We start from the raw sequence: 19,720 nt of genomic DNA, 5'->3' as shown, positions 1-19,720 counted from the left end.
TGTCTCTGCCTTATACAGGTGGTAATTTTACTGATGCATTCAAAATTGATTCTATTTCTGGAACACTTGCTACAACTAGAGGCTTGGACAGAGAAGAATTGAGTAATCTTTCCCTTATCATAGAGGCTCATGACCTTGGTAGCCCACAGCGAACCTCGACTGCAGAGCTTTGGATTATTATCTTGGATGAAAATGACAATAGCCCGATGTTTGAAAGAAATTATTATCGTACTTTTGTGAATGAAGATGTTTCTGTTGGATCAAGTGTACTTCAGCTGATTGCTGCTGACAAAGATGATGGCTCCAGTGGAGAAATTGTGTACTCTTTAGTCGATGATACTTTTGGAGCATTTACTATTAATGATAACACTGGCATCATTGTAACAACAAGTGAATTAGATAGAGAGAGAAAACCACAGTATGTCTTCAGAGCAGTGGCAAGTGACAACAGCATTCAAAGTCCAAAAAGTACCACTGTTAATGTGATGATACATATTGAAGATGTAAATGACAATTTTCCTATTTTTATACAAAACCCAGTCATTGCACATGTTACTGTGGACACTCTGATCAACCATACTGTTGCCACTGTGAGAGCTAATGATAAGGATTTGGGACAAAATGGCACTGTTACTTTCCAGATTTTGGAGCCTGATTCACTATTTGCCATGAATAACACTTCAGGTGAAATCTACCTGAAAGCGTCACTTTCCCAGAGTCACTTTGGTACAAATCATCTGTCTGTTGTTGCGACAGACCATGGTAATCCAGCTAGATCAGCCACTGGGCTTGTACTCATACACCAGCAAGTAGAAAAAAGGGGAATTTGGTTCAGTCGTAATGCATATGAGATCACAATTCCTGAAAACATCAAATCAGGTGAGCAGTCCATCATGTTATCTCCATTACATTAGTAAGAATAGTGCATCTTCCAGCTATATATAATTCCTGTTCGCAGGTTTATATTTTCAAATGGTCTGCAAACACACCAGCCTGTTTGCTTCCGGCATGATTCTTTGGGCTGAATTTTAATGGGGAAGGCGGGTTGGGGGCGGGAAAGGCTCCGACGCGGTCGGGATAACTGGTTTCTCGCAGGCCCTGCCCATGAGGATCGGGGACCAGGACCAGCACCGGGAGTGGGGGGGGGGGGGGGGGGGAGGCGGGGTGCGATGAGGATCAGGTGCCGGGACCAGCACTGGGTGGTTGGAGGGGGGGGGTGGGATTTAATGAGGATCGGGGGGGTGGGATTTAATGAGGATCGGGGGCCAGGGACCAGCACGGGGGTGGGTGTCAGATGAGGATCAGTGGCTGGAGATGGGGTGGGGGGGGGGGGATTGGCAGCTGTAGGAGCAGGGGCGGGTGAAGAGTGGGGGTTAGGGAACAATTGGCGGCCAGAGGAGCAGATCGGAGGGCCAGGAGGAGCACGGGGGCACCAGGAGAAGTGGGGGGTGGTGGTGGGGAGGCTACATGGAGGGTATCGGAGGCCTCGTGGGGGTGTCTACAATCGCGGGGAGTGGGTTAGGTAGGGATGTTAGATCCAGGAGGTAAATGTAAAGGCACTTACCTCCTGGATCCAGCAGTTTTCGCTGTCCATTAGCTGGCGCGTATCACGAGGTTGCAAAACCAGACCAGCTAAAGTTAAATTCAAAATGGGGTTAAAGCAGAGGCTTCCAGCCTCATTGTAATATTCAAATAGACAACCTGCCTCCTGGGAGCGGGTTGGCAGCCGCACCCCGCTCCCGCCTCCGTTAAAACTGGAAGTGGGCGGGTTGGAGGCGGGTTCTGGTCAGGATTCAGATTTTTAACTCTAACTTCCCACACGACCCCAACCCAACCGTTGTTTTAGGTTAAATTCCCCCTATTTGTAACAGAAGCTGTAACACTTCAACCTATGAAATGAAGTTTGGGATTCCCAGCTAGATTGCTGTGTGGGATTGAATGAGTGAAAAAGGGTACCATAGTTCATTTTTTCAGCTTTTAGGCAGAGACAAATGTGTACAACCACAAGTGAAACTTGTTTTTTCACATAAGATTTTATGTGATTAAAAACTAAAAATCACTGTTGCCAAGCATGTAACCTTATAAAATTTGTCATTTATTAGAGGGGTATTTTGAGCGCAGCCACTTTTTGTTAAATGTTAGAATAACAATGCATGATCAAAAGAATTCATTATTGCAACACAGATGAACTGATTCTGTGTAATTTGAGAAAGTATTTTTGGAAGAGGTTTTCCATGTGTTCATGGTGACCTGCTATTTGAAAAGAGGCCATTTGAGCTAAACTAAACATTTCCACGTTCTGGAAAGCTGTTAGATATCTCCATCGTGGTGCCAATGGAGCAAGAAGCTTAGTGGAAACTGGGTGGGTGAACAGTTAAAATCGCCCAAGTTACTTACTCACCATGGAGCAGCCTGCAATATTTATGCAGACTTCTGGACGGGTGGCTAAGCCATCTACCCAAGGTCGGCAGAGTCCTTCTTTAAATATGCACATTATGATCGATGATTTCAATCAGATCGTGGTGACATTTTAACTCGGGCCTGAGTGGGAAAGCCACTGCAGCTTTCCTGCCAGTTGAAGCAAGTCAGAAGAGGATGTGAAAAGGCTGGGAAAGGTAAGATCCTGGATGAATGGAAGTTTTTTGACTTCCAAAGGATCATATCCTTGAAGGGGTCAACAACCATTTTCAGAACAAAGCTATGGCTGTGGCACCTAGCTATGCAAGATATCTCCCAAAAAAGATTTTCCCATTTGAGCTAGTAATAGTGATATTTACACAGACATTTACCAGCAAAGGTGGTTGTCTACTGGTCAAATATTGTTTGGTATCACCAGCCCAAGACACATCACCTTTGTGAACAACTGAGGCCACACTTGCAGTGCTTGAAGGACACTGAGAATGAAGAAAGTGCTTATACTTACTGTTACACCATCTATTTCATATAGTAGTGCTTGAGGTATATTGGCCCCAATCTTGACAGGGGCGGGCTGCATAGGCGGGGGTTCAGAGTTTCTGTCGGGAAACCTGGAAGTCTGGGTTTCCCTGCATGCTGTGGAGTTTTGACCCCACAGTGTGCGTAGTCTTTTTTTGACAGGGTCCCCGCCCGGAAGTCAGCCTGATTGACAGGCTTGACTTCTAGTCGGGCGGGGAGCACTCTGGAGCAGGCTGCAGCTGCAGGTAAGTCGCCTGTTGTTGCTAGTGGCAGGGAGGATCTGATCCCTGATCCCAAGGGGAATGTTGCATGGGGGGTGGATCCTTGGCAGTCTGGGGGGAGCATTTACCTTCTCTCCGAAGCTGTCCTCACCTCCTTTCAGCTGCCGGGTATCCTGAGGGCTTGGAAACCCGGCCGGCCAGTATTAAAACTGCAAAGCAGATTAAATCAGAGGCTGCCAGCCTCATTAAAATATTTAATTGGCTAACCTGCCTCTTGGGGGCGGGTTGGCTGCCTGCCCCTTGCCCCGCCTTCGTTAAACCTGGAAATGGGACAGGTTGGGTTTGAGATTTTTAAAGTTTTAACATCTCATCCAACCCACCCATTTTTAGGGGGTTAAGATCCAGCCCATTATTACTGTATTCATATAAATATATAGTAATAGTAGATAACTTTAGACATTTATTATCTAATTTAGTTCATATTAGAGCTATGTTATTAATCACCCAGTGATCTTTGGCCACAAGGGGAGCTTTAAAAAATATCTTGACTGGATTGCTAAGAATGTTTTTGTTTGATACTAGGTTTGCTGTATCCTACACAAATGTTGCTTATTTCATGATGCAGGCACTATCAAGTGCAACTTTTCCTCTAGAAAGCAACTCAGTACAAGATGGGTTGCAACATTTCTACAATACTGGTAGCATATTTTCTAATTGTGGGCTCTGTATTACATTGTGTGAAATCTGGGACTGGTACAGCTATACTTCATCCTCCACCTAATAAAGCTGATGTAAGGCCTCTGTCAGTTAGGGGAGGGTAATCTTGGTTGTATTTGCAAACCATTGTTTTAACAGGATTTGGCATAGTTATAAATTGTAGAAGTTATATGCTGGCCAAGCAATTCCAATAATCCATCATTTTTTGTAGCAGTAATTCTTCTTTCATTGTATAGGCACTATGGTATTGACTGTTGCAGCTCAAGACTACAACAAAAATGGAACGCTCGTCATATACAGCATTTTTAGTGGGAATGAAAATGGAGCATTCCACATAGATTCAAACACTGGTAAGAGAAATTTACTTGTGCTTAGTCTACAATTTTGCATACGATGCATGTGAATATCCTACACTTAACCTGACATCAGAGGACCAATTTTAACCTAACCCGTCTGTCGGGAAACTGATGGGATCGGGTGTATCGCTGGTTTTACACCACACCTGATTTTACTCTCCGTTGAAGTGAATGGAGAGTAGTAATTGGGCGGGGTATAAAAGCAGCATTCCACTTGATCCCGTGGGTTTCCCGCCCAGCGGTTTAGGTTAAAATTACCCCCTTTTAGAGTCAGATTCTTGGACAATACTTGCAGAATAGTTTCAAATAAAAAGGAAACGATGCAAATGCTGTAAATTAAAAAAATAAATAGAAAAAGATGGAAATACATGCAGCTCAATCAGCATCTGTAAAGAGGAGAGACAGGTTATGACAATTCATGTTTGTATCCTTCATCAGAATTGCAGACTAAATGATGAGAGATGTCAGCCTTGGGTAAGTGGTAGCACTCTCGCCTCTGAGTCAGAAGATCATGGAGGTGAAATTGGGTATAGCCCCGCTTGAGGCGCTAGAATTGGCGGTGCGCAAATTCTATCGCCAGGCGCAACTTATCGCCACCTTGAGCGATATTGGGTTGCATCGCCCCTAAAGGTGATTGCGGCGTAAAATCAGGCGCTGCACGGGACTCCAAAGGCGCTAACCTGGCGGCGCTACTCAATATCTGGGCAGCCGGGCACAGCGCAGGTGCTGTCAATAATCGATGACCATGAGACATGCTGGTGCCAGCCAGCTCTTAAAGGGGCGGGTCATTTAGGATCAGCAGCCACACTCATTGCCCTGCAGGCCTCAAAATCAGCGCTGTGCAGTCTGTGGCATTACAAACTTTGACCAGATGGAGAGGGTGAGGCAGAGAGCGGAGTGCTTTACCGATGGGGCATTGGGTGCTTTGGTTGGCACAGTGGAGCGCCGGCGAGCAGTGCTGTACCCTGACAATGGCAGGAGGCTGTTGTGTCCGTGTGTTAATAGAGACACTGAAGGCAGGAGTTGGTTTCACAGGTGTTTACTGAACAAAGTCTGGAGGTGAACTAACTGATACAACACAATATACAGGCTTATATAGCCCGAGTGGCCATTACCGGCATTACAGTACACAGGGGACTCTTAAAGGCACATACACTACAATTCCTCCCCTTTTAGCCAACCAGTACATAATATTTTAAGTAATCATTAATTACATGTTACAAGAACAATAATTTACACATTGCTGCAGTTAATCAATTATCAGTCAGTCTCTCTGGAGGCTTCCTGACTCGGTCCGGATAACGCCTCGGTGGTGTAGTAGTTTCTGGTTGTGTAGTAGGTTCTTTTGGCAAGGCTGATTCGGCTTGAATGCCAGTGTCGGGTTCATCTGGTTCCAGTATCACCGGATCGGAGGTAGATACTATGGGTATCTCTACTTCATCATTAGGCGTATAGAGTTGTGGTGTAGGTTGTCCCTTTTCGGATGACTCTATGATCTGGTCAGCATGGCGCCTTATTATGCTTTCTCCAATGTCCACGGTATACATCAGCGGTCCTAGTCATATGCAAATAGTTCCAGGCTGCCATTTCTCGGTACGGTAGACCCGGGCCAAAACTTGTTGACCTATCTGGAAGGTTCTAGTTGGCCTTTCATTCATGCCTTGAAATTGCCGGTTCTCCACGTCCCTTCTGATGTTTGGCTTGATCAAATCCAGCCGGCATCTTAGGCTTCTATTGAAGAACATCATGGCGGGAGTTTGGTTTGTAACCATATGTGTTGCATTCCTGTATGCAAACAAGAAGTTATCTACCTTATGCTGAAGTTTTATGTCTTCATTACCCATGGCCTTTATGGCCTTCTTGAAGGTCTGGACACACCTTTCAGCCAATCCATTGGTGGTGGGGTGGTATGGGGCGGACGTGTAGTGCTTAACCCCATTGTTTTTTAAGAACTTCCTGAATTCTTCGGACACAAATTGCGGTCCATTATCAGAACAGATCTGTTCAGGCAGCCCATTCCTGGCAAATATGGTCCTTAATACTGTGATGGTTTTTTCCGTGGTGGTGGAGGACATCTTTATTACCTCCGGCCACTTGGAGTGTGCATCGACCGCGATTAAGAACATTGAGTCCATAAATGGACCAGCAAAGCCGATGTGTACCCTTTTCCATGGAGATGAGGGCCACTCCCATGGATGTAGAGGGGCTTGTGGTGGAGCGTTTTGGACCTTCTGGCATCCTAGGCAGCTCTTGGTCATTTCTTCAATGTCTCCATCGATACCTGGCCACCATACAAACGCCCTGGCTAGGTTCTTCATTTTCACTCCACCCAGATGCCCCTCGTGAAGCTCCTTTAGAACTTTATCCTGGAGTTTGGGTGGAATCACCACTCTGGATCCACACATCAAGGTTCCTCGGCACACTGACAGCTGTTCTCTTCTTTGCGAGAATGCTGGCAACAGTGGTTCGCCATGTGCTGGCCATTCCTTCACTGTTAAATCGTAGACTCGTGAGAGAGTCGGGTCATTTCTCGTTTCCCTTTCAATAGCAGAATTTGTTACTGGTAGACATTCGACTATGGTAGAGTGGAACATCTCCACTGGGTCTACTGTAGGTGCCTCTTCTACCGCTGGCAACGGTAGGCGCGATAAACCGTCAGCATTCCCATGCTGTTTTGATCCTTTGTATTCTATGTCATATTGGTGTGCCCCTAGAAAAAGGGACCACCTCTGTAGCCTTTGCGCTGTCATAATGGGAACACCCTTTTTAGGGTTGAGTATGGAGATGAGGGGTTGATGGTCAGTCAACAAGGTAAATTTTTGTCCGTGTAGGTAATGGTTGAATTTCTTCACTCCCCATACCAAGCTGAGTGCTTCCCTGTCGATTTGGGCATAGTTACGCTCAGCTGAGTTCAATGAGCGTGACGCAAAAGCTATCGGCCGTTCCGAGCCATCAGGGAATCTATGCGATAATACCACTCCTACGCCGTAAGGGGATGCATCGCACGCCAGTCTGATTGGCAGTGATGGGTTGTAATGAGCCAAAACTTCCTTGGACGTGATTAAGTCTTTGCATTTATGGAAGGCACGTTTACAGTCTTCGCTCCATTTCCAAATTACTCCTGTTTGTAGCAGTTCATTAAGAGGGTGCAGAAGAGTTGATAAGTTCGGTAAAAATTTATGATAGTAATTTATTAATCCCAGGAACGACCTTAATTGTGAAACATTTTCAGGTGCTGGGGCTTTTATGACCGCTTCAATTTTTTCAGGTGACTTATGCAACCCTTCCTTATTAATTATGTGGCCACAATATGATACTTGATTCTGGAAAAATTCGCACTTGGGGCGATTTGCTCGTAGGCCCCGTTCTCTCAGCCTAGTGAGCACCTGCTCCAAATTGGCAAGTTGCTCGTTGTCGTTTTCTCCTGTTACAAGGATGTCGTCTAGGTAGCATTGAGTCCCCGGAATCCCTTGGAGGACTTGCTCCATAGCTGGAGCTGATGCTACTCTGAAAACCAGTCGATTGTACTGGTACAGGCCTTTGTGTGTATTTATCGTGAGATACTTTTTAGAGGCCTCTTCAACTTACATCTGTAGATATGCCTGTGCCAAGTCAATTTTGGTGAAACGTTTCCCTCCGGATAGTGAGGCAAAAATATCTTCTCTCCTCGGAAGAGGATACTGTACCGTGTGAAGGACCGGGTTTACAGTCACCTTGAAGTCTCCACAGATGCGAATTTTTCTCTGTTCTTCAGATTTATCATTATTCAACGTTTTCTTCATGACCAGGACGATGGGTGTTGCCCACTCGCTCCAATCTATCTTGGATAATACACCTGCCTTTTCCAAATTCTCCAGCTCTGCCTCGACTGCTGGACGAATTGCGTATGGCACCGGCCTTGCCTTAAAAAACTTGGGAATTGCCGCATCTTCCACTTTTATTGAGGCGGTGATGCCTTTCAAGGTTCCTAGTTTCTCTTGAAACACTTCCTTGCCGTTGGCCAAGATGTCTTTTAATCGTTCAGGTATGACGTCATCATCATTTTTTTCCTTACTGGTCACCGTCAGTGCCTGAATGGAGTGCCAGTCTAAACGTATCTTCCTGATCCATTCACGTCCCAACAGCGGTGGACCACCATCTTGTAGAACGTATAAATACAACTTCTGTATTTCCTTGCCGTTGTATACAACAGGCACCCTTATTTTCCCTTTGGGGTATACTTTCTGCCCCGTATATGTTTTCAAGATAATGGATGTGTCTTTTAAAGGTATATGCGGAAATAGCCGCTCGAAATCCCGTCGATTTATGACGTTCAGAGCTGATCCTGTATCTAGCTCCATTTTAACTGGGGACCCTGCTATCGTGAGGGTAACCCAAATGGTCTGGTAATCTTCTTTGGCAATTACATTATGTAATTTGAGACAGCTTAGTCTCTTGTTTCCGGAGTCGCTATCGCTCTTCTGGTCTTCGGAGCTACTGTTCGTCATCATTTGTACCTTTCTGTACTTTTCTTTATTGATTTTTTTTTTCCTGTCCGTGGATTTTTTTTGTCCAGATCGGCATACCCGTGCAATGTGTCCAATCTTTCCGCATTGCCTGCATGCTTTGTCCTTGAACCAGCAGTCCCTCTGGTCATGGGTGGATCTGCCGCAGCGATAACATCTCTCGAAACCCTGTGTCATTTCATGGGTGCCGAAGTCCTGTGTCTTTTGCTGTATCTCTGCAGCTCCTCTTGCGGCTGCTTCGTATGATACAGCCATACTGAAAGCCTTGTCCAGTGTCAAATCTTTCTCAGAAAGCAGCCTTTTCTGTGTTCCTTCACTTAGGAGACCGCAGACGAATTTGTCTCGAAGAGAATCTGCCAGTCCTGCCCCGAATTGGCAGTGCTTTGATAGCTTTCTTAATTCGGTGAGGTAATCAGCGTTACTTTCATTCTTGTGCTGATTCCTCTTGAAGAATTTGAATCGTTCCGCTATCAGCAGCGGTGTTGGGTTTAAGTGCTCCTGTAGGGTATCAACAATTTCCTTAAAATTCTTGTCCTTTGGTTTGGCTGGAGTGATTAAGTTTCGTAACAGCCCGTATGTCTTTGCGCCCATTAGATTTAGAAGTACTGACGCCTTTTTATCATTTTCTATTCCATTTGCTGTGCAATATACCTCCACTCTTTCCACATACGTGGTCCAATCCTCTATATTGTTATCAAAAGCATCAATATTGCCAGCCTTAGGCATCCTGGAAAAAAAATGGCTCTTCCCGCGCTTTTCTTTCTTTCCTGCAGAAAAGATATGGCGCTTCCCGCGCTTTCCCGCCGCTGCTGCTGACAACGCTGTTTTCCGCATTTAAAAAAAAAAAAATTTATTTACAGGTGGAGACTCGTTCCCGCCGGACTCTCTCTGCTAGGTCCGAACGCCGACCTGCTTTGCAGCGCCAGCTGTCTCCCGAGTGCTCCCCCCCGTCTGTTTCTGCTTGCCTCCGCCTTCGCTGCTTGGCCTCGCTGCAGAGCCAGCCGATGGAGCCCCAGCCCGCCGCCCAGGAAGGATTATTGCAGTACCTGCCACCAGCTCGGCTAGCTGGTGAAACCACAGCTTTTTTTTTCTTGCTTTTCTTCGACTTTGGACATCTGAGGAATCGATGTCCTTGAGGTGCTGCCGAATTGCAGGTAAGTCCGTTTCCAATTCGTCGCCACTGTTGTGTCCGTGTGTTAATAGAGACACTGAAGGCAGGAGTTGGTTTCACAGGTGTTTACTGAACAAAGTCTGGAGGTGAACTAACAGATACAAGACAATATACAGGCTTATATAGCCCAAGTGGCCATTACCGGCATTACAGTACACAGGGGGCTCTTAAAGGCACATACACTACAGAGGCCTCATCAGAACGAGTACCGCAGAGCTTGGAGGGAAGTTTCGCAAATAGTCAAATCCAGCAGCGTGGCGCCCAGGACTCCTGTGCAATGCAGGAAGAAGTTCAACGATCTCACTCGGGTCGTTAGGGTGAGTGGCTTTTTGGCAATCTTCTTCATCCCTCCATCTGCACCTGTCTTTATGGCCAGAGGGTGCGCGATGCCCCAATGGCCATCTGTCAGCCAGCACCCATGGCCCTTTCTGGGAACGCACACGCACATTCAACTCAGGGCATACTGTAAGGGCTGTTCCACCATGGGGGGGCATGAGCTGACAACCCAGGGCATACTGTAAGGGCTGTTCCACCATGGGGGGCATGAGATGACAACCCAGGGCAGCATGTTTCATCACTTCCCGTCCTTTCTCCTGCAGGCCAAGCTGGCCAGGAACCGGAGGGAACAGATTCATACCGGAGGAGGCTCTCCTCAGCTGCAGACACTGACTGACCTGGAGGAAAGAATCCACCAGATTGTTGGAGGCCGGATGAGTGGTCCTGTCACCATTGGAGCTGCCGACCCCATTGTGCACAGCGATGGTAAGGTCATCACCTTTTTGAACTGTCTCCTTCCACTTGTTCCCCCCACCAGCATGCTTTTCCACTCTGGACCCATGTCAGAGCATTGCAGCACTCTTGCATCCCTTGCTGCCACCCTGTCCTTTCGCTAAAGCCACTCTTCAACCTCCCTGCTTTCAGATGCTGCATCACCAGCTCGGGAGCCGGGCCATCAAGCTGCCAGGGACACTGACTCCGGAGGCGACGAGCAGGAGGACGCCGCACCATCCGTACCACCCTCAGGCGAGCCAGCCCATCTGCAGACTGGGGATAGTGCTTCCCTGGAGGGGAGCGGGGGGGATGGCTCTGAGGAGGAACCAGTTGCAGGAACCAGTGGGCTCCAGCAACGCAAGGGGGTAGGGAAGCTCGGGAGCCGTCTCCCCGGAGGGTGAGTCAGGCCACGATGACTGCTGCACAAGAGCGCAGAAGAGGTGCGTTCCCTCGCAGAAATGAGTGCCCAGGCTCGGCTCAGGCACACTGAGCTGATGGCTGCAGTGGCAAGGATGCCTGAATCCATCGAGACACTGGCAAGGAGTGTGCAAGACTTCGGGGCAGCACAGGCGAGGAGTGTACAAGACTTCGGGGCAGCGCAGGAAAGGGGTGCCCAGGGCTTCAGGGCAGCACAGGAAAGGAGTGCCCAGGGCTTCAGGGCAGCACTGGAAAGGACTGTCCAGGGCTTGACCGAAGCACTGGAAAGGACTGTCCAGGGCGTCACCGAAGTCACACGCAGTCACTCGCTGGCCTCATGCAGAGGCAGATTGAGGCCACGCAAGCAGTGACTGCTGCCACCCTCGATGGATCAGGCAGGATTACCCGGGGCCCTTGCAGCACCACAGCAGGCCAGCAATCTGTGGACCAGCCGATTGGTTCGCATGCTGCGGTGCTGCCCCGTCAGAGTGCCAGTGTGTCAGCCGACCACGGAGCAGGTGTCCGCTCTCAGGATGTCAGCATTCCTGATGCCACCGCTGGCACGTCTCCACTGCAGCTGCCATCACCTGCAGGACAGACTGCTTCCACCCATGCCCAGTTGGAGCAGTCAGCATCCGGGCCCTCCAAGCCCAGAGTCCGTCCAGGCCGTCCCTCAGGGGCATCTGCGCTTTCGGACAGTCAGCAGGCGTCCCCCAGCCTTCATGCAGCCACTGGGGTCCCATTACAGAAGAGCTGCAGGGAGGGAAGGGGCCGTTCTCGCAAGAGAAGTAGATCACCATCAAAGGGGAAAGAGTAGAAGGTGCTGCTGAGACGTCTTATTTCTAGAAATCAAGGCCGTGGATGCTGGTCTAAATGTTAGTAATGCTTTGGATAGTCTCCCGGGTGTGCGAGTCACTTGGTCTGAGTGTTAGTAATGTTTTGGATAGTCTCCCGGGTGTGCGAGCCACTTGGTCTGAATGTTAGTAATGTTTTGGATATTCTCCCGGGTGTGCGAGTCCCTTGGTCTGAATGTTAGTAATGTTTTGGATAGTCTCCCGGGTGTGCGAGCCACTTATGTGTTAGTTTGTTAGTTAAGCTTTCTGGTGCCATTGCTTTGTCATGTTGGAAGGAAGCACATTTTTCAAAATAAACAAATTATTTTATTGACATTGGCCATGTCTGCTATTTACATTCATACTGGCCTTCATAGGCTTTGGGTTATCCGAATGGTTCCATTCCTAGTCTTCGATTGGCACCAAGCATTCCGTGAGAGCGCCTAGAACCGACTCCTTATCAGCCTCTGACGGACGGCCCTTCCAGTTTCTGGGACCCTCCCATCTTGGTCCTCCTCCTCCTGCTCCTCCTCCTCCTCCTCCTCCTCTGCTGGTCCTTCAGTGTCTGCTGGCATTGGCTAGGTGCGCAGGGTGGCGAGGTTATGGAGCATGCTGCAGACAACGACGAAGTGGGAGACTCGCTCTGGTGAGTACTGCAAGGCGCCTCCCGAATGGTCCAAACAGCGGAACCGCTGCTTCAGCACGCCGATTGTGTGCTCCACAATGTTCCTCGTCGCCTGATGGCTGACATTGTAGTGCTCTTCTGCAGGGGTGCTGGGCGAACGGAGCGGGGTCATCAGCCATGGGCACAGAGGATAGCCCTTGTCACCGAGAAGCCAGCTTTCTGGGTGAGCCGGGGCCTCGAAAAGGTCTGCTACTGAAGTCTGGCGCAGGATGAATGCGTCGTGGCTGCTGCCTGGGAACTGAGCATTGACCGCGAGGATCAGCTGCCGGCGGTCACAGACCAGCTGCACATTCAAGGAGTGGAACCCCTTGCGGTTGCGGAAGTCCTCAGGATTCAAAACAGGTGCCCGCAAAGCCACGTGCGTGCAGTCAATGGCGCCCTGCACCATGGGGAAGTCCGCTATTGCCGCGAAGCCCTCTGCGCACTCCCGCTGCTTCTCCGGTGTCGCAGTGAAGGAGATGTACTGCTGCCGCCTTTTAAACAGGGCATCTGTTACTTGCTGGATGCAGCTATGCACCGCAAACTGGGAGATATTGGCAATGTCCCCAGTTGCTGCCTGAAAGGAGCCGGTCGCATAGAAATTCAGTGCTACTGTAATCTTGACAGCCACCGACAGAGAGGTCCTGCACCTTATCTGCGGCTGAAGATCTGCCTGAAGCAGGTGGCACAGCTCAGTCACCACCTCCTTTCTGAATCGCAGCCTCCTAAGACACTGCTCCTCCGACATGTTGAGGTAAGAGAACTGCTGCCTGAATACCCTGGCAGCGTACGGTCTGGTGTGGCGACGTCTGTTGGCCCTCCTCCGTCTGGCCATTCCTGGCCCTCTCTCCCTCCATCTCTGTGCCCTTTCCAGATGGTCGAGCAGCAGGACGTTCCCCTCCAAAGCAGCCCCCATAATAATAGGTAACAAGAAATTATACAGGGTGTAAATGCTCACCAGCAGCAGGGTGATGGTCTGAAGGCTGAAGGTCCTCTAGCAGCGCTGGGTCACTAGTGATATGGCTCTCAGAGTGCAACTCTGTGAAAATCTCAAAGAAGTTGCGCTCCCAAAATGGCTGCCGCTTTTATACCAGTGCAGTCCCCTTTAAAGAGCACCCCCCTAAGCCCGAGAGCGACTGGGGAACGTTCCAGTAAGCTGTCCTTATTAGCGCCAGGCGGAACGAAGGGGCGCACCACTGAATTTCCGGTCCGGGGCGCCAAAAAGGTGTTGCACACTGAAATGACGTCATGATCTGCCTGCGCCCGTAAGCAGGCGCTAAGATTTAGCGCCAGCGCTAAAACCCACTCAATATGGCAAGAGGCGCTGGGTTCACTGCGCCCGGCCGAAAATTGGCTAACGCCCCACTTCTCGGCCTCTTTAGGCGCTAATCGCTGGCGCTACCAAACGAATTTCTCCCCCCATGGGTTCAAACCCTATTCCAGAGACTTGAGCACATAATCTGGACTGACACTCCAGTGTAGTAATGAGGGAGTGCTGCACCGTCGGAAGTGCTGTCTTTCGAATGAAACGTTAAACCGAGTCCCCGTCTGCCCTCTCGGGTGGATGCGAAAGATCCTATGACACTATTTGAAGAAGAACAGGGGAGCTCTCCCTGGTGTTCTGGTCAATATTTATTCCTCAACCAACATTACTAAAACAGATTATCTGGCCATGTATTTCACTACTGTTTGTGGAAGCTTGCAGTGTGCAAATTGGCTGACATGTTTCCCTACATTACAGCAATGACTATACTTCAACAATGTGCTTCATTGGCTGCAAAGCTCTTTGGGATGTCCTGAGGTCATGAAAGGCACGATATAAATGCAAGTTCTGTCCTTTCCTTTTATTTTAGTAAAGTTGGAAAAAATGGAGAGGGAAAAAATCAACAGAAATACAGATAGCAAATAAAGAATGACCTGCAAACTGCTTAATAGAAAACTGATAGATGACATAAAGAAAAACCATTAAAAGGACAACGAATGTGTCAATAGTGTAGGATGAAAGGCTAGGGAGAGGTCCATACAAACAAAAATGCAAGAAAATAGGGAAACATATAGAAAGATAGGGGAAAGGAAATAAAAGGGTAGGTTTCAAATGCAGCAGATGTGAAATTAAAATTCTCCTTCTGGCTCCACAGCATTCCCTGGGGCCGCTGACAGCCTATGATCTGCCCCCTTCCCGATGTCCTTCCTCCCCTCCCAATCTGGGACTTACATAAGGGCTCCAGCCGGCGATGCAAGCGGTCTGAAATTGATCCTTTTGAAATGTGCAAGCTGCTTCTGGCAGATTATGTAAGTGAGGCTTGGGGCCCAATCTTGAATGAACCTCTGGCCTCCCAGTTGGGATGAGGGCCATAAACAATTTCTACCCCAAGATCTCCACTCCAATTGTTAACCTGCCTCTCCTTTGCCTGTACACTGCCAGACCCACCCCATGTCGTAATCACCACCTGCTGCAAAGGAAATGGAGAATATAGTTAAGGTCTGAAGTTACTAAAGTCATTGTTCAGACCACAGGGCTTCAAGTGCCCAGCAAAAAGATGAAGTAATGTTCCTGAAAGTTGTATTGAGCTTTGTTGGAACATCGTAGGGGAATACCTTTCTTTGGTAGCTGATCATAACTAAATGCTTTTTTTGGTACATATACCTGAATGTGTTATGAACCTTTATTTCTCCTTTCAGGTGAGATTGTGGTAAAAGATTCCAAATTTCTGGATTATGAAGTCAGAACTAAGTTGCATTTGGTATTGTTGGCAGAAAATAACTATCAGACAGCACACAGCAGGTTAACGATTATAATTGAAGATGTAAATGATAATCAACCACGTTTTGAACAAAATCATTATAGAACATCAATATGGGAGGGACAAACCCATAATACATATGTCATGCAGGTAAGGCTTATCATGATCATACATGACCAGTGAGAGATTATGGAACAGTGGAAGGGATGCACTATTCTTTGCAAATTTACGATAAAATAGACAATTAAAAGACTAAATAGCAGGTTAATTTGATGAATCTTTCAAGTCATGTTCAGATGTTCGCAAAAGAGACTTGGGTTAGAGGTTACAGAGCTTCACCCAAATGCAAGCAGCTGAATCAGCTTAAAATGAGAGTGACTGAATTAGAAATAAAAGTGAAAAGACTGGAAAATTTGCATGAGGCCACAAATAACATATATACTCAAATGACACGACTGCAGAGATCTTGGCCCTGAATCTTCATGGGGGTTGTCCTGATCTCCTACTGTTAACTTCGGCGGAAGATCAGTGGAATCCAACGCCCACTTCCCCCGCCCCCCCCCCCCCCACCACCACCTGGAAAAAACACCGAAAATGGCCATTTACACCAGTTCTCTGAAGGTTCCGCCAATCTCCCACCGAAGTTATAGCAGGAGATTGGAAGAAACCCTACGGAAAGTCAGATCTCTAGATTCTTGAGTCGATGGCGATGAAATAAGAAACCATATTAATGATGGCACCCAAGGAGTAATTTTCCAGCTTCATGCTGCCAACAGGGAGCTTCGTCTGGTAATTTTAACTTTGGGCGATTGTGCAAAACAGACGATATTGAATCAGCTGGCCGTTCTACACCTCTCCCGATTTTCAATTGGGAGAGGTGTATAATGGGTGGCCTATCCAGAATATTACATTAAATTAAACTGCAAGGATACAGATTAAAATTAGGGAAAGGTAATTTTAGAACTGATAAAGAAGTTCATGCAAAGAGTGATTAATATAGGGAATGAATTTCCAGAAGGAGTAATGGAGGCGAAAACCCTGGAATCACTTTAAAAAAAAACAATTAGACGCGGCAATGGGGAGAATGTAGAATCATTCTGGTTGGATGAATTACGATGGACTGAATGGCTTCCTCATTCATAAGCATTGTGCCTTTGTACAATACACATTGGAACAGGAAATGCAAAACTTGTTATAAAGAATATGTGTACATTAACAAATGCAGATTGAGAAAGATTTTGGGTGGAATTTTTGACAATTGACTAAAAGTAGTCAATGTGAAGGTGATATCAATAAGCTAATCAAGCACTTGAATAACTCCTAAATAATTATGTACATTTAACAGGTTTTTGCCTCCGATGCTGACCGTGGACTTAATGGGCAAATTGAATATTCCATAATATCTGGAAACCAAAATGAGGCTTTCATTATTGATTCAGTTCGAGGGATTCTTACAACTAATACTATTCTAGATCGAGAAGTCATTTCCTCCTACAGGTTTGTGTTTGTCCCTTGTGCAATATCTGTTTATAATTAATAGTCTTGCATTAGCATGCTTGAAACCATAAATTTGTGCGTCACACATTAAGGGAGTCATTTTCACTGCTTGGAAGGTAAATGGAAATGAAAATTGGGTGGGTTCTATAATGGATAGGTGAGGTGATCTAGTTCAGCAATTTAACACCCAAACGGTGAAGGTGAAAATTGCCCCTTGAATGTGCACATCAAAAATCATCCATCATCACTATAATTATTGGCTTAAATCTGTTCTGATAACCATGTTGATTGGCTCAAATATCCAGACAGGCTAAAAAAAAAGCTACCACTATCATTACATAGTAATTATTACAGCACAGAAACAGGCCACTTGGCTCATCGGGTCCATGCTGGTGTGTATGGTCCACACGAGCCACCTCCCACCCTATTTCACCCAACTCCATCAACATATCCTTCTATTCCTTTCTCCCTCACGTATTTATCTCGCTTCCCCTTAAATGCATCTATGCTAGTTCCCTCAACTACTCCTTGTTATAGCGAGTTCCATATTCTGACCGCTCTTGTTTTTTTTAAAAATTCATTCATGGGATGTGGGCGTCACTAGCAATGCCAGCATTTATTACCCATCCCTAATTGTCCTTGAGAAGCTGGTGGTGAGCTGCCTTCTTGAACCGCTGCAGTCCGAGCAGTGAAGGTACACCCTCAGTGCTGTTGGGTAGGGAGTTCCAGGATTTTGACCCAGCAATGATGAAGGAACGGCAATATATTTCCAAGTCAGGATAGTGTGTGACTTGGAGGGGAACTTGCAGGTGGTGGTGTTCCCATGCGCCTGCTGCCCTTGTCTTTCTAGGTGGTAGAGGTTGCTGGTTTGGGAGATGCTGTTGAAAAAGCCTTGGCGAATTGTTGCTATGCATCTTGTAGCTGGTACACACTGCAGCCATGGTGCGCCAGTGGTGGAGGGGGTGCCAATCAAGTGGGCTGCTTTGTCCTGGATGGTGTCGAGCTTCTCGAGTGTTGTTTGATCTGCACTCATTCAGGCAAGTAGAGAGTATTCCATCACACTGCTGACTTGTGCCTCGTGGATGGTAGAAGAGCTTTGGGGAGTCAGGAGGTGAGACACTCGTCGCAGAATACCTAGCCTCTGACCTGCTCTTGTTACCACAGTATTTATGTGGCTGGTCCAGTTTAGTTTCTGGTCATTGGTGACCCCCAGGATGTTGATGGTGAGGGATTCGGCAATGGTAATCCCATTGAATGTCAAGGGGAGGTGGTGAGACGCTCGTTTGTTGGAGATGGTCATTGCCTGGCACTTGTGTGGCACGAATGTTACTTGCCATTTATCAGCCCAAGCCTGAATGTTGTCCAGGTCTTGCTGCATGCGGTCACTGACTGCTTCATTATCTGAGAAATTGCAAATGGAACTGAACACTCTGCAGTCATCAGCGAACATCCCCACTTCTGACCTTATGATGGAGGGAAGGTCATTGATGAAGCAGCTGAAGATGGTTCGGCCTAGGACACTGCCCTGAGGAACTCCTGCAGCGATGTCCTGAGGCTGAGATGATTGGCCTCCAACACCACAACCATCTTCCTTTGTGCTAGGTATGACTCCAGCCAGAGGCGAGTTTTCCCCCTGATTCCCATTGACTTCAGTTTTACTAGGGATCCTTGATGCTACACTCGGTCAAATGCTGCCTTGATGTAAAGGGCAGTCACTCTCGCCTTACCTCTGGAATTCAGCTCTTTTGTCCATGTTTGGACCAAGGTTGTAATGGGGCCTGGAGCCGAGTGGTCCTGGAGGAATCCAAACTGGGCATCAGTGAGCAGGTTATTAGTGAGTAAGTGCCGCTTGATAGCACTGTCGACGACACCTTCCATCACTTTGCTGATGATTGAGAGTAGACTGATGGAGCTGTAATTGGCTGGATTGGATTTCTCTTGCTTTCTGTAGACAGGACATACCTGGGCGATTTTCCACTTTGTCGGATAAATGCCAGTATTGTAGCTGTACTGGAACAGCTTGGCTAGAGGTGCGTCTAGTTCTGGAGCACAAGTCTTCAGCACTACAGCCGGAAATGTTTACGGGGCCCATAACCTTTGCTGTATCCAGTGCACTCAGGCATTATCTTGATATCACGTGGTGAATCAAATTGGCTGAAGACTGGATTCTGTGATGTTGGGGACCTCAGGAGGAGGTGGAGATGGATCATCCACTCGGCACTTCTGGCTGGAGATGGTTGCAAATGCTTCAGCCTTGTCAATTGCACACGTGCTGGACTCCACCATCATTGAAGATGGGGATGTTCGGGAGCCTCCTCCTCCCGTTAGTTGTTTAATTGTCCACTACTCACAACTGAAGATCTTTGATCTGATCCGTTGGTTGTGGGATCTGTCTGTAGCATGCTGCTTCCACTGTTTAGCATGCATGTAGTCCTGTGTTGGCACCTCATTTTTATGTATGCTTGGTGCTGCTCCTGGCATGCTCTTCTACACTCCTCATTGAACCAGGGTTTGTCACCTGGCTTGATGGTAATGGTAGAGTGAAGGATATGCAGGGCCAGATTGTAGTGACATACAGTTCTGCTGCTGATGGCCCACAGCGCCTCATGTATGCCCAGTTTTCAGCTGCTAAATCTGTTCTGAGTCTATCCCGTTTAGCACAGTGGTAGTGCCACCCAGGAGAGTGTTCTCAGTTTGAAAACGGAATTTCGTCTCCACAAGGACTGTGCGGTGGTCACTCCTACCAATACTCTCATGGATAGATGCATCTGCGACAGGTAGATTGATGAGGATGAGGTCAAATAGGTTTTTCCCTTGTGTTGGTTCTTTCACACCTGCTACAGGCCCAGTCTGGCAGCTGTGTCCTTCAGGACTCAGCCAGCTCGGTCAG

The 19,720-nt window shown here is 47.6% G+C and overlaps 1 protein-coding gene across 1 annotated transcript in view; it reads left to right on the top strand.

Moving 5' to 3' along the window:
* The window catches only part of dchs2 (dachsous cadherin-related 2), a 145,777-nt gene that overhangs the window by 65,776 nt on the left and 60,281 nt on the right, over positions 1-19,720 (top strand). Inside the window, exons 12-15 of the mRNA XM_085961434.1 lie at positions 19-879; positions 4,109-4,222; positions 15,272-15,483; positions 16,679-16,830. Of these exons, the coding sequence (XP_085817560.1) occupies positions 19-879; positions 4,109-4,222; positions 15,272-15,483; positions 16,679-16,830 (1,339 nt within the window). The remainder of the gene's footprint in view (positions 1-18; positions 880-4,108; positions 4,223-15,271; positions 15,484-16,678; positions 16,831-19,720) is intronic.

Source organism: Somniosus microcephalus, chromosome 2, assembly GCF_052327205.1.
Source record: "Somniosus microcephalus isolate GS21.2 chromosome 2, FLI_Smic_1.0, whole genome shotgun sequence".
Lineage (NCBI taxonomy): Eukaryota > Metazoa > Chordata > Chondrichthyes > Squaliformes > Somniosidae > Somniosus > Somniosus microcephalus.
The sequence above is the reverse complement of the archived record's forward strand: the minus strand, read 5'-3'. Positions and strand labels throughout refer to the sequence as shown.